The sequence below is a fragment of the Ochotona curzoniae genome, unplaced genomic scaffold, assembly GCF_017591425.1.
Source record: "Ochotona curzoniae isolate NIBS_2020 unplaced genomic scaffold, NIBS_Ocur_1.0 scaffold_4701, whole genome shotgun sequence".
In the NCBI taxonomy this organism is placed as follows: Eukaryota; Metazoa; Chordata; class Mammalia; order Lagomorpha; family Ochotonidae; genus Ochotona; species Ochotona curzoniae.
The window spans coordinates 29,404,980-29,422,376 of record NW_024467122.1 but is presented as its reverse complement, the minus strand read 5'-3'; the positions used below and the strand labels follow the sequence as shown (position 1 = coordinate 29,422,376).

The window sequence follows — 17,397 nt, the reverse complement described above, 5'->3', positions numbered from 1 at the left end:
GGTTATCAACATGGCAGACATGCCTGTGTGATGCTCAAGGATTTCACTTTCATTGTGAGTAATAAACTCCCAAGGTAAGGTAAGGTATTTTGGAGTGACCTAGCAGAGATGTGGTGGCCTCATGGAGCAAGAGATCATCAGGCAAGCATTCTTCACATTTATAACCAAGAAACAGGAGCTTCTTAGCCTGGGGAGCTGGATTGGAGCGTAAGGTGAGCGATACTGGGGGTGGATGGGGAGGATCAGTGCAAGGCTGACACTAGCGTGCTCACAGCTGAGGATTGCCAAGCCTAATGGGGCTGTCAGCTCAGGAGCAGAGGCAAGGCTGGGGCTGCAGCCTCTACTCAGGTCCAAGTTAATCTGAGAAGCATCCAGGACAACCACTTGGTGTTGCCTTCAGTCCTGGCAACCCACCCTGGGCCACCCAGCATCTCCGTTCCCAGCATCCCCACCCGATTCCCTCCTTTCCCACAAGTACTTGATTCTACGTTAGCAATGCCTCTCTGTTCTGCTCAAGGGAGAGGTAACAATTTCGATCATATCAAACATTTAAGTGTGCCAGACACCGAGGAGCACAAATCTCTGTGCATCACATCAGGTGACCTTCGTGATCTTTCATGTAAGAGATGCATTTCACAAATGAGGTAACTGAAAGGTCAAGCACAAGAAGGGAACTTTTGTTTTATCTTAGAGAACCCAAGACTTTGCTGCAAGGCAGTTTCCCTTCTGATCCACCTTCAAGTTGGTGGGTTAGCTGGTGGGGCCAGTGCCCAAGAAACACACAGTAATGAATAATGCACATGTTCTTACGCTTTTCTATACACTTATCAGGCTTGCAAATCCTGAAAGACAACATCACAAGACCATTTTTTCACGCAATAGGTTTGTAAAATGAGGAAAGGGTAGTGCAGGATTGAAAACACTGAAGCACAAGGCAGGGAGTCGTCATTTCAGAGAGGTTAAACAATTCGCTTTAGTGGAAAAATCCCCACATATACGCCACTCTAGTACTTTCATACTTCAATCCTACCTGTGAGCTCAGTGCTTCTGAAAGCGTGCTCCCCGGAAGCAGCACTGTGCAGGAACTTACTAGAAATCTACTGACCCTGGAGATGGAGCAGAACAGCATGTTGAAACACTGGATGTCTGAGAACCAGTGCTTAACTGAACTGTACGGTTCTCAAATCAAATCAAGTGCTTAGGATGAATCACACTTAAAAATACTATAAACAAGTATTTATGTTGATGGCAAACGTGTTCTATTATGAAAAGTTCCAGCTCACGCAATCTGTTCCAACTATCCCATCAGAAAACTTGCCTTGTACCTGACATCATTCTCCACTCCATGCCTAAATCATTTTACTCTAAACCATTTTAGTTTAATTACAAGGGCAAAAAGGTGTTACAACTCTCTGTAATTCATCAGGATTTTTAAAGATTTATTTTTATTGGAAAATCAGATATGCAGAGAGGAGGATAGACAGAGAGAAAGATCTTCCGTCCAATGGTTCACTCCCCAAGCAGCTGCAGTGGCCTTAGCTGCACTGATCTGAAGCCAGGAGCCAAGAGCCTCCTCTGGATCTCCCACACGGGTGCAGGGTCCCAAGGTGTCGGGCCATCCCTGACTGCCTTCCCAGGCCACAAGCAGGGAGCTAGATGGGAAGGGGGCCACTGGTATTAGAACCAGCACCCATATGGGATCCCAGTGTATGCAAGGCGAGGACTTCAGCTGCTAGGTTACAGGTGCTGGGCCCTTCATAAGGATTTTGAAAGCATTATTGAAATAGCCTTTTCCTCTAAAATATCTATTTATAATAAGTATTATTTCCTCATTTGTAGATCTTTGTTAATTAATAGTTTTCTATTTTCTCATAAAATATGTGATATAACTAAACTGGAGCTGAACAGTTTGAAGTACCAACAGATAGTACATGCATTGACATTATTGTGCGATCACAATATGAAATGCAGTATTTGCAGGGTTCTTTTTGATCACTTGATTCCCTTGCACTTTGAAATTGAAGTTAACACTTCGTTTCACAAACAAAACCTGAGTCAGAGAGATGATATAATGTGTCAAAGACACATGGTTAAATGGCAAGAATCTGAATTGGGAATGAACACAGGTTTCCCTTACTGGAATTCTGTTTCCATCACACTGAAATTTTTGTGTAACTGCACAGCTGAAAAGACAAGCTCCTTTGCAGTGAGATCAATGAATTTCCCTGGAAGATCATATTATTTATAGACTTTCCCTGACTCAATGAGAGATTACAAAATGATGTTGGCAGATATGATGTTCTATGACCTCTAAAATTTCAGCAAAAGGCATGAAGCCATCAAAATGTCACATATTTATGACTCAAAAGAGTAAACAACACACAACACATTTGTCACTAATTTAACTACCCAACTCAAATTATACAGCTAACAAATAAGGAGAGCATCAGTCTAAGGCAACAGTGATTAAGGAGTTAAACACAGAGGCAAACTATTTTGATGAAAATGGGCATATGCCCTCCCTGTTCCCATCCCTGGACTGGGCCCTGATGCCCTGCTCAGTGGCCACGCCAGCTGGCTGCTGGCTTGATAAACAGAGAACCACTGCCCATCGTGCAGGCCTTTGTGATTAGAGTCTGGCATCTTTAAGACGGCATTCCACACAGAGACACGGCAGAGGGAGGGGGCCACAGAGGATGGGGAGCAGGACTTGCTAGCGAGGACTGTGGGTGGTGAGGGAGACTGGGCAGGAAGCCTGCAAAAGGCGAGGTTGAATAAAGTGCACCAACGAGGCTTTTCACTTACGTAAACTCAGCATCAATATACAAATACTAAAGTATGGTTTTAAAATCTTTCCTCCTCCTGCCAGTCCAATCCCATTTTCTCTGCTCTCTGCAATTAAGTCACCCTTCAATTCCTCCTGCTACTACACCAAATAAGGTAGTCCTGAGAGGGATCCCGTGACCTGGGGAGCATCACAGCCGTATTTCTTCGCTGAACTCATTTTCGTCCTTCAATTCCTTCCATGGCCTTTGTAGCACATCACCACCCATGATTGAAGGGGTGACTGCAATGCAGTCCTTCATTTCCTCAAGGCTATGAACAACAAACGAGAAGTAAACGTCCCCTTGACTTACAGACTTTGTAAGGTTTCATCTCCTTCTTGATCACCCTGCACACTTGACTCCAGTAAAGTGTTTGAAAAAGAAAAAAAGAATCTCCTGAGGTTATCCTGATGAATAAGACATAGAATGGAAGATGGATGAGAGTCTGGTTGCAGGAACTCTCATCTGGCTAAACAAAGAGGTCCTTCTGCCAAGGAACTGCCCATACGACAGCCTGAAGAGCAGCTAGATGAACCTGTGTGAATACGGAGACGGCCTTCTTCTTGGACATGCCGATGACCCAGGCAGGGATTGGGGAAGTGAAGACGTTGCATGAAGCATGAAGTCAGCATGAAAAGCTGTCATCACAGGCTACGGCACGAGGCTTAACCCAGAAAATGAGATTAAAGCACAAGCAAATGTAAAATTCTGAATTTAGGTGACTGCGTACAATTAAGATGAAGGAGACTTGAGTACAGTCCATGTCACATGTGGATTTCAACTGGCAAAGTTTGTACATTCCAATATCTTCATGTGAAAACAACACACATTTTCCCCTTTATCACTTTCATCTCTTTTCAGAACAGATTTCCCCAACAATTCATCTAGGATAGGTATGTGTTCAGATCACAGGAGGGGAAGACAGCGCATTCTGAATTGATCTACTCAAAATGTTAGTGTGGCAGTTAATGTTTATAAACATCCACAAATTCCCTACACCTGTAGTGGGAGAGACCGATCGTTCAGAGCATTCGAAATCACGCTATTGGAAGGTGGATGCGGAACTGTGGGTACACTCTGAAAAACAGAAAGATACAAGGTTCGTGTGGCCACATCTTTGAAGAGGTACACACGTCTTGTGCTGATTACGAACACTGGCTCTGGCATCAGGCTTTCTGGGTTCAAATCACTGACAGCAGTTAGTAGACCTGGACACTGGATTCTAATGTTCTTTGTGAAGGCATCTTCATGATGCCCTAAAGAAGGGAGCTGTGCTATGTCACATCCATCTTTGTGTATAAACTGGGCTTGATATAGGTGTTTAATAAATGCTTTTGCTTTCCTTTGTAAAAACATGATAAACAAAGAACCAAGGTTTCAGAAGCAAATTACAAAGAAGGTACAAATACACACACTGCTTATGCACCTGGTGGCAACCGCAAGGCAAATACTACCAGCTCATCATTGCCTTCCCACAGCTGGCAACAGTGGTCATGAAAATGATGTGGTGTGTTTAAATCATAGTTGCCTCCTGGTAACTGAACAAGGAGGCAGCTTGAATGAACAGAAGCTGTGTTTTTTTTGTTGTTGTTGTTTTTGTAAGAAGAAATGTACATTTTAGTTAATATTAGTTTTAATGGGTTGGAGTCAGCTAGGAACAGAGTTAGCTCTCAGCATACATTTCTTCATTCTTCCTAATCTTGGCTTTCTTTTGTTTTGTTCATAAACTTTGACAAATGCATTTTTCCCCTGATGTCATGATAATGTGCTGTTTTGTCTCCAGTGAAAATATCTGCCATTGAAGTTTAATTAAAAAATCCAGTTGTTTCCACTTCACAGCTATCGGAAGAATCTATTACAGTGTTTGTTTTCTCTTCATGTGAGATAATTTGGGGAAATGCTAGCTCCTCACTCCACAGAAGGTCACTAGCTAAAATGAGATGGTTTGGTTGATAAGCATTCTTTAAGGAATGTGCAGTATTCCCAAGATCCTATCCTTGTACAGCTCTGGGCTTTGGAATGAAATCAAAGTCTTGTTAAAAGCTCCGCATCTAAATGTAGCCATTCAGAAAATAGCCATGAAAATTAGTTTGTTTCCCCTAAGCTATCTGCTCTTTAAAAGGGTTATGAAATATAAAATAATTTTAAAGGTCTTACCCATTTAACTCAAATTATGAACATATACAATGTCAAAGTGGATTATGGATGAAGCCCAACAAGTTACTGCTTGATTATTTCATATACATAAAAATATAGAACCACACATGCCTATATATTCCTAAAGTTAGATAATACCATCTTAGAGTTAAATATGTCACTCAGTATTACTATACAAAATGTGGAAAAGTATTTATGCATTTCCTTGGGAACCCACCAGGATTTTTGTGCTTTGATGTGTTCTATCTGTTCCTAGTCTCAGTAAAGTCACTGACCTCAAGAAAAACTAACAAACCAGGTTCACAAAACAAAACTCTTAAAAGTTGAGAAGTCAGGATAAGGGCACACTGAGATGGTTAGATACGGAGGTAGGCAGATGATTGGGAATAAGATGTCTTCGAACCAAGTGTATTTCATGAAAGTCTACTACATTGAGATTTTCATACACATCCGTTTCCACTCATGTGTTATGCTTGTCCAACACGTACCCTCGGTTAAATCACATCAAGGGATTACATTGCTCTATAAATGTCTGGTGCATTCCTGGCCAGCTAACCTCTGCAGACAACCCTTGCTTTACCTTTCCACCATGGTTCTTATATTAACCAGCCTCATCTATTTTCATTCTCTCCAAAGCCCCCCAAAGCTCTTCCCACTTCAGGTCACTCACAAATCCTGTTCTTTGTCACAGGTTACTCATCCTCTTTGCTTCCACCTGCCTAGTCCTAATCCTTGATACCCAGCCTAAGCATCACTTTCAAGAGGCCTACCCTACACTCTGTGCTATTGCACCCCTTGTCTAGATTAGGCTTTTTTTTTTTTGTTTATAAATGCCCATTGCTGGATAGCTGCCTTTCATGATAGTTAACTGCATTGATTCAGTTCCATGTAGAATAACAGCATCTTTCTCCCTTACTGGAACACATACCCATTTAAGGTACCAGCAATGCTGATGCTTAATAGGATGGCATCCAGCACATGGTGCAGATTCACCGTGAATACATTTGCAATGAGTGATTACAATGGACCCACTAGAGCTACTTGTACGTCATTTCCACACACTCGGCTGGTGCCTGGATGGAAGCTTTTTACCTGAATAAAGTGTCCGAATGCCTGTGTACCTTTTCTCTGCCCTTCTCCAAACCCTCCAACACACGCACTCCAGGGAGTCTACACAAACATGCACAACGGCAGTTTTCACCGTGAATTTTGTCACCTATCTTGGAATTCTAGAGATAATATATACTCTTAGTTTGCCCCCAGTGGTTACTAGAATGCAGAGTTGTTTTAATGAAACTTTAATGCTCTTCCCATTTCTAGTACCGGATAATTAGTAAGACTAATGATTGAGTAGGAGAGAATAAGAAAAATAGATGGTCATAAATTAAACCCTACTAGGATCTAATTCTGTTGAGATTCCTCTTTTCAAAACACAAACACCTCTGAGTTCTCTGGTAGAATCTAAAGGTGCATTTTTTTCTTCAACTCTGTGCACACTTCACGGAAGAAGACAGTTTTCAATCATGAAGCTGACACATTTCCACCTCTCTTCTGATATACTAAAACACATATGGCAACACTCTCAGACCTTATACACAATTTACAAAACAAAGAAAATATTAACAACCAAAAGAAAAAGAAAAACATTTGCATTTCTGAAAGGCAATTTTCAATGACTATTACCTTAGGAAAAAAAAAAGTGTTTGACTAAATGCTGTCTGCAGTAAAATGACCACAGGGACAGTCCTAAATGGTTTATTAAATAAGAAAGATTGAACACATGAAAAATTGTTCTCTCAAAAGATTTCCAATCCACACATGTAATTTATATCATGGCAACATTCAGCACAAAAGTTCTATTGTTTTTGGCAAAATAACCTGCAAACATCCTGAATTAGGATACAGACTGAAAGCCCAGTTTAATGCTATTGACAGATATCAGCTTGAAATAGCTACTTCTATTATTTTATTTATGGCAACATGAAAAGAAATATATATGGAGCTAGAGGACAAAGTTATTAATGAGATGTAATACTTTAATCTTAGGATTCTTCTGTTCATGTCAATATCAGAAATCATACGCTGAGAACATTGCCAAGTTGGACAGGAATAAAAGAAATTGTTTTAGCAACGAAAACATATTTCCCTAGATATTTGGAAACAATCTCAGCGTTTCAGTTAATCAATACCTGTTTCCAGTGGACTTCACTTTGAGAAGCGATGGCCTCTTTCAGGGGAGTAGGGATAATTTTTTACACTGACATACTATTCCGTTTACTGCAAGATGTAAATGAATGCCTCCATTAAATAAATTCCATGGTCAGTTAAGGCCCTAAGTAGTCTTTTTTCTATTGTTACCATTTATCATTATTCAGCAGGAACGGATATTTCTCAAAAGTAAGTCTTTAACACAGGACATCATTTTCACTTGGGTAATGCAAATTTGTTCAATCCAGGACAGTTTTTTTTTTTTTAAGATCTATTTATTTGAGAGGCAGAGTTACAGAGAGAAAAAGCAAGGGAGAGAAGAGGAAGCTTCCACTCATTGATTCACTTCCTAGATGGCTACGATGGGTCAGACAGGAGCCAGGGGCTTGAGTCTGGTCTGTCACGTGGGTGTAGAGGCCCCAAGCACTTGGGCCACCTTCCACTGCTTTCCCAGGTGCATTAGCAGAGAGCTGAATCACAAGTGGAGCAGCCAGGACTTGAACCATTATTGCTCATTTTGGATAGCAGCACGGATGCTATGCAACAGTGCCAGTCCACAGGGTAATCTTGTAATTCTGTGTTTCTATGGATTACAGAATACAAATGTTAAAAAAAAAAAAACCTGGGTTATAGGTAGGAAGAAGATAGAGGAAGAACCTGAATTCAGTACCAGGATATTTTGATTACGTTGCTTATTTAAATTTTAATCCTCGTGTCAAAAACCTTGTGTTTGTGTGTGACAAAACACAAGGTAAAGGTGACTTCCAAGCACCTGGTGTCAGAGTCCAGCCAGTTGTGGTTTCCTCTGCTGCGTGACCTCTGACAAATCACCTTGGCCATTTTACCTCTGGGCCTTAATGTCTCATTTGCTTTCCTTTCCTGAAAATGATGGTGATTGTGACAAGGACCAGGCAAAATCATGAGGATTATGCTATTTTTTGATAATTTGCAAAAAAAAAAAAAGGCATGTGCCAGAGATCACTCATCTGAAGAGTTAAATCCAGCAAAGAAGGGGTGGATGTCTGATCTGAGTGACCCGGATTGACTGTTTCTCAAGTTCTTCTGGGGGCAGAGCCTGAAAATGGAGTAAAATCTGAAAAAGTGAACTAGAGAATCTATTACATGAGACTGTTAAATGTTTAGTGATTTCCCACTGTAAAACTAAGGCATGCCGAATATACAGGTTTCCAACAGTTTAGAATGATATACTTTTCCTCCACTGCTGCATGCTGTCTCCTCCTCCTCCTTCCTCGTCTTCTCTCTCTCTCTCTCACACACACATCTCTACCTCCTATTTCTACTTCCCAGAGATAATCATTATGAGCATTTTACTGTCAAAATTAAACATTGTGACGTTGCAAAAACAACTTCTTAAAGATTTATTTATTTTTCTTGCAGAGGCAGATTTAAAGAGAAAGAGAGACAAAGATCTTCCATCTGCTGGTTCACTCACTAAACAGCTGCAATGGCCAGAGCTGAGTGGTGTGAAGCCAGGAGCCAGGAGTCTCTTCTGAGTCTCCCACGTGAGTGCAGGGTCTCAAAGGCTTTGGGCCATCCTCTGCTGCTCTCCTAAGCAGCGAGCCACAGCAGGGAGTTGGATGGGAAGTGCAGCAGCCGGGACACGAACCAGTGATCATATGGGTTCCTGGTGCTTGTAGGCAGAGTATTAACCAACTGAGCCAATGTGCCGGCTCCTACATTTGTAAGTTTTTAAAAATTAAATAAAAGCAAATCTAGAATTAGCTTATGCCAGCGAGACTTGGTGAAATATCAAGTTCTCTTGAAGCCACAGAATAGCCAGTTGTCGGGCGAGGGGGCTGAAACAATAACCCTGTAAACAAACTGTCCGCAGTGAGTGGCCAGACAGCCTACAGCAGAGATGGAAGAAAGCCTTCCAGCACACCACCTCCTCATCACAGTTTGTAACAGCTTGATGACGACGTTCTCCAGCATGTTTTAGTGATTATAATACCTTCCCCCTTCACATAAGATTGATTTATTATGGTTTAAATTTAAAGAAAACTGGTTTCCCAGTTTTGAATCAGGGTTAGGTTACAGCACACATTAAATCAATGACTTTGTTCTATGCAAGAAAAAACAGCATTTATTTAAGTGCAAAAAGAATAATCCGGAGGAAAAATCCCTCATGCCATTCCACATGCTATGTCCACCATCCACCTGACCATTTATCCTCCTCCATACCCACCCCTACCATCAGCTCTACCACACTTAATACTTTTATGGTACCATAAGATTCACCAACTTCTATAATTGCTTTTGATGCTCAAAACAACTTTGACAAATAGAAAGAGAACAGCTTTCAAGTTACAGAGAAAACTCTGAAACTTGGAGCAGTGCAGTTATTGGCTTAGGAGCTTTCAACCAGCAAAGACTTCTCCCACAAAGGCACACTGGTGACTTCTATGTATCTGTCTCTGGTCCACACCTCTCCCCGCAAGTCGCAGCACTCATAGCCACCCAATTGATTCAGTGTCTGCACTTTGCTGTCCCAAATGCAGTTAAACAAACTTTGCAGCCTAAGCCCATTATACTGTCCCATAAGTCTGCTTTCTTTCCCAGTGCCTCTGTTGAGATGTTCATATCCAGGATCTAGAACATTGTACATGCAGGTGCACTGCCTTACTACAGACTATAGATTCTGCTTTGTGAATATTTATGAGATATGCCCCAGGACATGAGCTAGCACATGCAAGGTGAGGATTCCAGCATGCCCTAGGAAGTTCCAGCACCTAGAACATAAACTACAAGAGCAGTAGTTCTTTACCTTGGAAACTAATGCCAGGAAATGAATATCTGAGCCAACATGGTGTATTTTAGCCCTGTCAAAGGAGACTTCTGACTTAAGCTGCTAAATGGTACAACAATTAATACTTAAATAACTAGGAAGCGCAGCTTTGGTACTCTCAAGTAATATTGACATACACATAGGATCACCATAGAATTTACTCAACTTCCCTTTTCACAACAGGGCAAACTCACTAAACTCTGTTACCATGTGGTACTTCTGATGAGAATTAGGGGTAAGGTGTTCTAGGTACAAATTCTCAAGTTGCTAAGAATAAGTATGACTTATAAGTATGACACAAAGTCAAAATTCTCAAACTGTAGTGAACGAAATGCAGCCTTTACTGGAAACTTAAGAAAATATTTTAGTATTCCCTAGGGTCTTGACTAATAAGTTAATTGTTGATTTACCAGGATAATCCAGATATCGGAAGTGCTGCTTGACATTTCACTGAATATAATTAGACAGAAATCAGTAGATTTGGACATGATGACACACAGGGTGAACAGTTCATTCTACATCTTTCCACTCTACTTTAGTCCCTAGAGGTTTTCCCAGGCAGTGAGGTCCTGTCTACACTGCTTTAGTCTTTATCGGGACTTTGGTTGCTGCTGACAAACGAGCCTGCTCTGGCAGTGCACGGAGGCAACTTGCAGAAATGTATATTGGGATCATCTGCAGAATCATTTCCCCAAATAAACATTTCACTTTTTTACTCTAGAGACCCTGTGATGTCATTAATAACCTTGAAAATGGCAGTTTTTTTTTCCTCTAGAATTGTGTTGTGTCTTAGCTATTCAATCATAAATTCTGTTTCCTACAAATGACCATCGGTCAAGAGAAAAAGCCTCAGAAATGTTAACATATTGTTTTAGTAACTCGTTAAAGGCAAACCACTTTTCCTTTTATTTCTTCCAATTTAATACGCATTTGTGGAGGGCCTACTGAGTGCAGGCACTATGTTAATCTCTGGTGAATATGGCAGTGAAAAAGGAAGAACAAAGTCCCTGTCCTTCTAGAACTTAAAGTTTGATATGTGCCTCATAAATGGAAACTGAGATTGGTGGAGAATTTTCATGCCGTTTATAAGTTGAGAGGGATGGTCACATGTTACAAAGAGCAGATATACAACTCATCTTCTCTGTCCAAAGATTCTCGATCTGTGGATTCAGCCATGGTGGACTGAAAACTGGAAAATATACTGATGTGTATCAAACATGTATAGACTTAAACACATTCAATTAATTAATTGACTACATCCATGATGGAGAAAAACAACACACACACCTGTAAACAGCTCAGGTTGTCCCAGGCTGTGGCAAGAAGGCTAGAACTCCATCTCGGTCTTTCAGCAGGTGCAGAGACCCAAGAAGCCCTTGAGCCATCATGAGTTACTGCCCACAATAGTCAGCAGCAGTAAACCGGATTTGATCAGTAAGGATCAGGGCTTGAGGTGAACGCTCGGACGTGGGATGTGGCAGCTCCAAAGTGCTGCTGTAAACATCCACCCCATGTGTAAACTTTTAAAATCGTTATTTCCTAACAATATAGTGTCTATGTATACAGCCTTTGCACTGTGTTAGCATTATAAGCAATTAAGCGCTCTTTATACCTGAGGATGTGTGGAGGGAATATGCAAGTATTACGTTATTTCATATGAGCGACTGGAACATCCCTGGATTGTGGTACCTGCTGGAGGCTCAGGAACCCTGTGGTGACTGAGGGATGAATGTTTTTCCGAATTTTAAAACATTCATTCTTTTAAGTTACAGAAATTATTTTTAAACAGCATAATCTATTCCATATAAAAATAGTCTAACGGGAACTTAGTTTTAGAATGCTGATTCAAATTTAGAAAGGGCAAATAATAAAAATGGTATTATAATTATTAATTAATGATTCCCATTATGCTGTTTAGCTAATGCTTAGCTAAATTTTATTTAATCTACCCTTGAAAACTGAGTAGTCATTTTAACACATCTTTGTAGAATGCCTGGTATGCCTCATTAAAATACAATTTTATGTTCAGATTATTAATAAGGTTGGTTTGCAAACTGGCAAGATAGGCAGAATCTTTCAATAGTTTCACAACATTGTGCAGAATAAATGCAAATTTAGGATTTTAGTTTTCAAAAATAATTCAGAACATTTAATAACATAATTTATCTAAAATACATATAACTAAATTCATCATGTATAATTTCTATATGTCTCAAGCTTTTGGCTAGCTGGACAAATGGGGCATAGACACTTCCGTATTCTATGGACTGCCTGTTGCAGAACATAGAACGCAGGGCCGGTTTCACGGGTTGGTGACTTGAGGGTAGGGAAAAATTCCATGGTCCTCTAAGCTTAAAAGCACATCTTGGGGCTGGCATTGCGGTGCAATGGGTTAAGCTGCTGCCTGTGACACCAGCATCCCATGTGAGTGCTGGCTGAAGTCTCACTTGTTCTATTTCCAGTCCTGAAGAAGGTACAAGTGCAGGGCCTCCTGCCTCTCGAATGCGAGACCCAGATGTAGTTTTAGGCTCCTGGCTGCGGTCAGGCCCCACCTGCCCTTTCTCTATCTCAATCCAGACTTTCAAACAAACAAACAAACTATATATATATAAAGCAAATCTTGCACTAACTTTGTATTACAGATGTTGAAAGGCTGCTGCTGCTAGCTTCTCTAAATTATCACTGATGATAATAAGCATTAATATATCACATCAGGGCCTGCTGCAGTAGCCTAGTGGCTAAAGTTCTTGCCTTGCACATGCTGGGATCTGCTATGGACACTGGTTTGTGTCCTGGCATCCCTGCTTCCCATCCAGCTCCCTGCTTGAGGTCTGGGAAAGCAGGTGGGAACGGCCCAAAGCCTTGGGACCTTGCACCCATGTGGAAGATTCAGAAAAAGCTTCTGGCTTCTGTCTTCAGATCAGCTCAGCTTTGGCCATTGTGACCACTTGGGGAGTGAACCAGCAGATGGGAGATTTTTCTCTCTGTTTCTCCTTCTCTCTGTATATATCCCTTTTCAATCATAGAGATGTGTATATATAATGTGTATATGTATAAACACACACACATATATAAAAGAAGTTGAATGGCCAAAATTTGAGTTGTTGCTGAAACAGGATGCAGGCACCACAGGCAGCAGCTTAATGTACTGTGCCACAGCACCAGACCCAAAGAAAATGAAATGCTGTGCTTATGAGAATGCTGTGCTTATTATGTTTTGGAGATGAAAATTAAGCAATAATGTGGTCTAAGAATTACTATTAGTGATGAAAAGAAAGCACTTGAGTATTGATGGTACACTCTTTAAGAAGATAAATATTGTTCAAAATTGGGCTCAAATCTGTTTCATTATTTGCTACATGATCCTGGATAACATACTTTTTCTGTCTTCCTTTGCTCTCCTTCTTTCTGGCTTGTTTATTTGAAAAATACAGAGAGAGAAATGGAGACACAGAGAGGTCTTCAATCTGTTGGTTCACATGCTAAATGGTCACAATGGCCAGTGCCATGTCAGGCAGAAGCCATGAGCCACGAATTCCACTGGGCTCCCCTACAGGGGTGGCAGGGCCCAAGCTCAGGCCATCTTGTGCTGTTTTCCAAGCCATGTTAGCTGTGCTGGATCACAGGCAGAGCATCCAGGACTCAAACTGATGCTCTGATATGGGATGCTGGCACCCCGGGCAGCTTAACCTGCTGTGCTGCAACACTGGCCGCTTGACTTGACCTTTGTAAACCTCAGTTTTTGATTTCCAAATGGGGATCACATCACTGGGTCCAGGAGGTTGATGAAAGGATCAAATTAGATAACAAATGGAAGTGTTCAGCACAGGGACTGGGACATGATAAATCCTCTACAAAGGGAACTATTACCATTAATAGGATTTTTCCTCTGGGACTTTAATTTATAAAGTAGTTACCTTATTGACAGGAATAATGTTTTTGACATTGTAGTAGAAGCCAAAATAAACCATGTTGAAAACTCCATGACGTCCCAAAGTTGCCGTAAATCCTTTGTTGAGGCCCTGGAATCCGAAGCCTTCCTTCTTAATGATGTGTCTTGCGTAACTCATGGTGGACGGTTGCTGCAGGAGAAAGAATCAAAGCCAGAAAGATGATCTTTGGGACTGCTGAGAAAAGGAAATCACTGTATTAGCTTCTCTTCAAGCTAGAGTGGTTAGAGGCTTCTTTTCCCAAACATGAATAATCATGCCTGGATCTATGCTTTTGAAAATGAGAAAACCCAAAAAGCAAATAAAATTTCATGCATAACATCAAGTTTTCTGGAGAAGATTGTTGGCAAAGAAAAAACATCCTTGTTGGAATTAGTGAAACTAATGTCATGTAATAACTATCACCACTTTCAACATGTAAATAATTGCACCCAATTCTGGGTTACCCACTCTAATGGAGGGGATTACCCAGAGAGATAAGTTAGTAATCCTTAATTGTGCATCATCCAAAAGGAATTTATACTTGGCTGCTGAGTCCAGTATATTTATCTTTCTAATTACATTTGTCTAAAGCCAACATTACAATTAGTCATGATTCCATCTCCTCAATGGTTTAAACTGCATTAGGTTAGAAACTGACCATGGTTCCATGGATAAACAACTGTTGATTGGACATGTCCTCAGGAAGGTGGGCAATCAGTGCGTACATCCCACAGTGATAAACTACAAGTCCACAGTGTTGGGAATGCTGGGTTACCTCTAGTTTGCTAATTTCCAGTCCTGTGATTGATTACCCAAGGCTGAAATACCTGACTGCTGGAATCCAATCTATTGCTACTTTTGGAACTGACTGAGCTCACTGCAGTAATCTCTGAGGCTTACAGTTCATTCTAATACAATAACAACAATTCATGATTTTTTTTTTTTAAGTGTGAGTGGGACCTGGTGTGATGGCCTAGTGGCTAAAATCCTTGCCTTGCATGTGCCAGGGTCCCATATGGGCACCGGTTCTAATCCAGGAGGCCCCACTTCCCATCCAGCTAACCCTAACTCTGCTTGTGGCCTGGGGAAGTAGTCAAGGATGACCCAAAGTCCTGAGTTCCTGCACCCATGTGGGAGACCCAGAAGAAGCTCCAGGCTCCTGGCTTCAGGTTGGCTTAGCATCAGCCATTGCGGCCACTAGGGAAGTGAATCAATGTAAGAAAGATCTTCTCTCCTCCTCTCTGTATATCTGACTTTTAATAAAAATAAATCAGTCTTTAAAGTGTGAGTGACTGTTTCCTCCCTGGAGATCCTGCACAAATGCTATCTCTCGTACTCGCATTTTAATAAACGGGGGGAAATGTTTCGTGTTAATTTTTTCTTTCTTTCTTTTTTGCGCAAAAGGCAAGCAGTGACTTGGTATTTGATATTTCACTGGAAAACATTGCTGAAGTGGTCATGGCTGTCTGGTGTGTTTTCAGAATAAAAGTTTTTTTTTTTTTAATCAGGTGCAATTATGGCTATAGCAGCAGAACAGAAGCAATCAGAGTGTCTCACCAAACATGTATTAATAGCCATAATTAACATGATAGTTTAGATGAGTTTGTTTATACAGTAAATCCTTTAGCTTCTTCTTGTAAATGTTCTAAGATCTCCAGCTACAATTCTATGCTTAACTCCATCTTTTCGTCTAAGTGGATTAATTACAATAAGTTACATAAAGCTTAAGGAAACCTTTTTATCCTATGCTCCCATGGTTTTCTCATAGTTCAGTCTTGAAATAACAAAGAATATATCTCCTATAGGAAAGCCAAAATATTTTCAGAGGGTTAACATTCTGCTCTATAACATGAGGCATTTTTGTCTGAGTTTGGGCACATTGATTATCCATTCAAATGACTCGATTTGCTTTTTGAATCAGATGTCGATGAATTAAGCAGGTGTTCTTTTCTGCTGGAAAGAAGTTGAAGCGCAAAGTGCTCTGAAGAAGGCAGCCTAGGAACAGGGAAAGCAGAGAAGGTGTTTTTCCTGGGAGAGAAGGAACAGGGCAGAAGCAAGGTCTCCTGAGCCCAGCCTGACCAACACTGGACTCCCTATATTGGGCTCCCTATATCCCGCCCAAGTTTTTCTCCATAATGGGAAATCTGAAGTCTCAAGGGCAAAAAATGGATAGGGACACTCAACGATCATTCAGATTTTAAACCAACATAGAAGTAAAAAGCCAAAGTGCAGATGACAATGGCTTTCCCTTAAAAATTGGTTTTAAAGATGATTTTTATGGTTAAAAATCCTAGTTTGCTAAATCATCAGGATTTGGACAATTAAACCAATTTGAACAAAAATGCTTTTCATCATCTTGAAAAGCGAAGGCTTATACTAGACCTTGGTGAGGGCCAACAAGTATGCAAATAACATTTGCTAATTGTTTGTTCCCTGATTCTCACTTGTTTGGGTGTGTGCAATGAAGTACAATGTGCAGATTTTAAACCAAAACATTTTCTTCAGCTTGAACCCTACTTGTAAATAATGTAGACCAGAAGGTAGCATTATAATTAGACACAGGGCTTCAGGGGCATGACCTTGGCCAAGTGGTTAAGATGCCACTTCCAATGCTCATATCCCATAGCAGACTGCCAGGGTTTATCGGCTCTGCTCCCAGTTCCAGCTTCATGCTAATCGTGCACCCTGGGAGGAAACAGGTGATGACTCAAACATTCAGCCTGCTGTCCGTGTGGCAGACCTGGACTGAGCTGCCAGTTTCAAGCTCTGGCCTGGTCTATCCTCAGCTATGGTGGGGATCTGGAGAAGGAGCAGTCAATGAGAGCTCCATCTGTCTCTGAGTTGATATGAATGTCAGCAATATCACCAGCTAAATATGGCAAATATTTTATCCCTACTGATTTATCCCCTCTTTACTAGTTGGAAAACAAGGATAACAATAGACGCTTCCTCACAGGATGTGTGCAATGATCAAGGATGCTGTGATGAAAAATAATAGGTCAGGAACTTACTTCCCTGCAGGCCTTGACGAATAGATATTAAAAATCATGACAATTATGCCAAAAATCATCAAATGATTGTAATAACAAAATAACAGGTGATTTTTTGTTGATGGAAGGTAGAGGTAATAAGAAAGAACAGGCCGATTTAAGGGAGATAGACATTGTAAACTAGCGTGTTTCTTCTCATTTCTTCTGACCATCCTTTTCTTCTCCTGGGAACCTTGTGTTGAAGTTCACTCCAAAAACATCCACAATGGCAAGATGTCGGGTTTGCTTCTTCTGAGGTCCAGCCAGATCCAAGCCTAGACCAGGAATCTCATTTCAGGGATGGTGCCTTGGCCACAGGGCTTTCTTCTCTGGAGCTGCGGGGTCTGTCCACTGGCTTTTCCCCTAGCCTTACAGTTAGCATCCTCAGAAGGTTCTCTGTATTTGACAAGCACAGGGCTGTAGAAGCAGAGCAACATGGG

At 41.0% G+C, this 17,397-nt stretch overlaps 1 protein-coding gene across 2 annotated transcripts in view; it reads right to left on the bottom strand.

Moving 5' to 3' along the window:
• The window catches only part of SLC25A21 (solute carrier family 25 member 21), a 468,180-nt gene that overhangs the window by 11,375 nt on the left and 439,408 nt on the right, over window positions 1–17,397 (bottom strand). For both annotated transcript variants that reach the window (XM_040969566.1, XM_040969565.1), the window contains exon 7: window positions 13,914–14,078. In XM_040969566.1, the coding sequence (XP_040825500.1) occupies window positions 13,914–14,078 (165 nt within the window). The remainder of the gene's footprint in view (window positions 1–13,913; window positions 14,079–17,397) is intronic.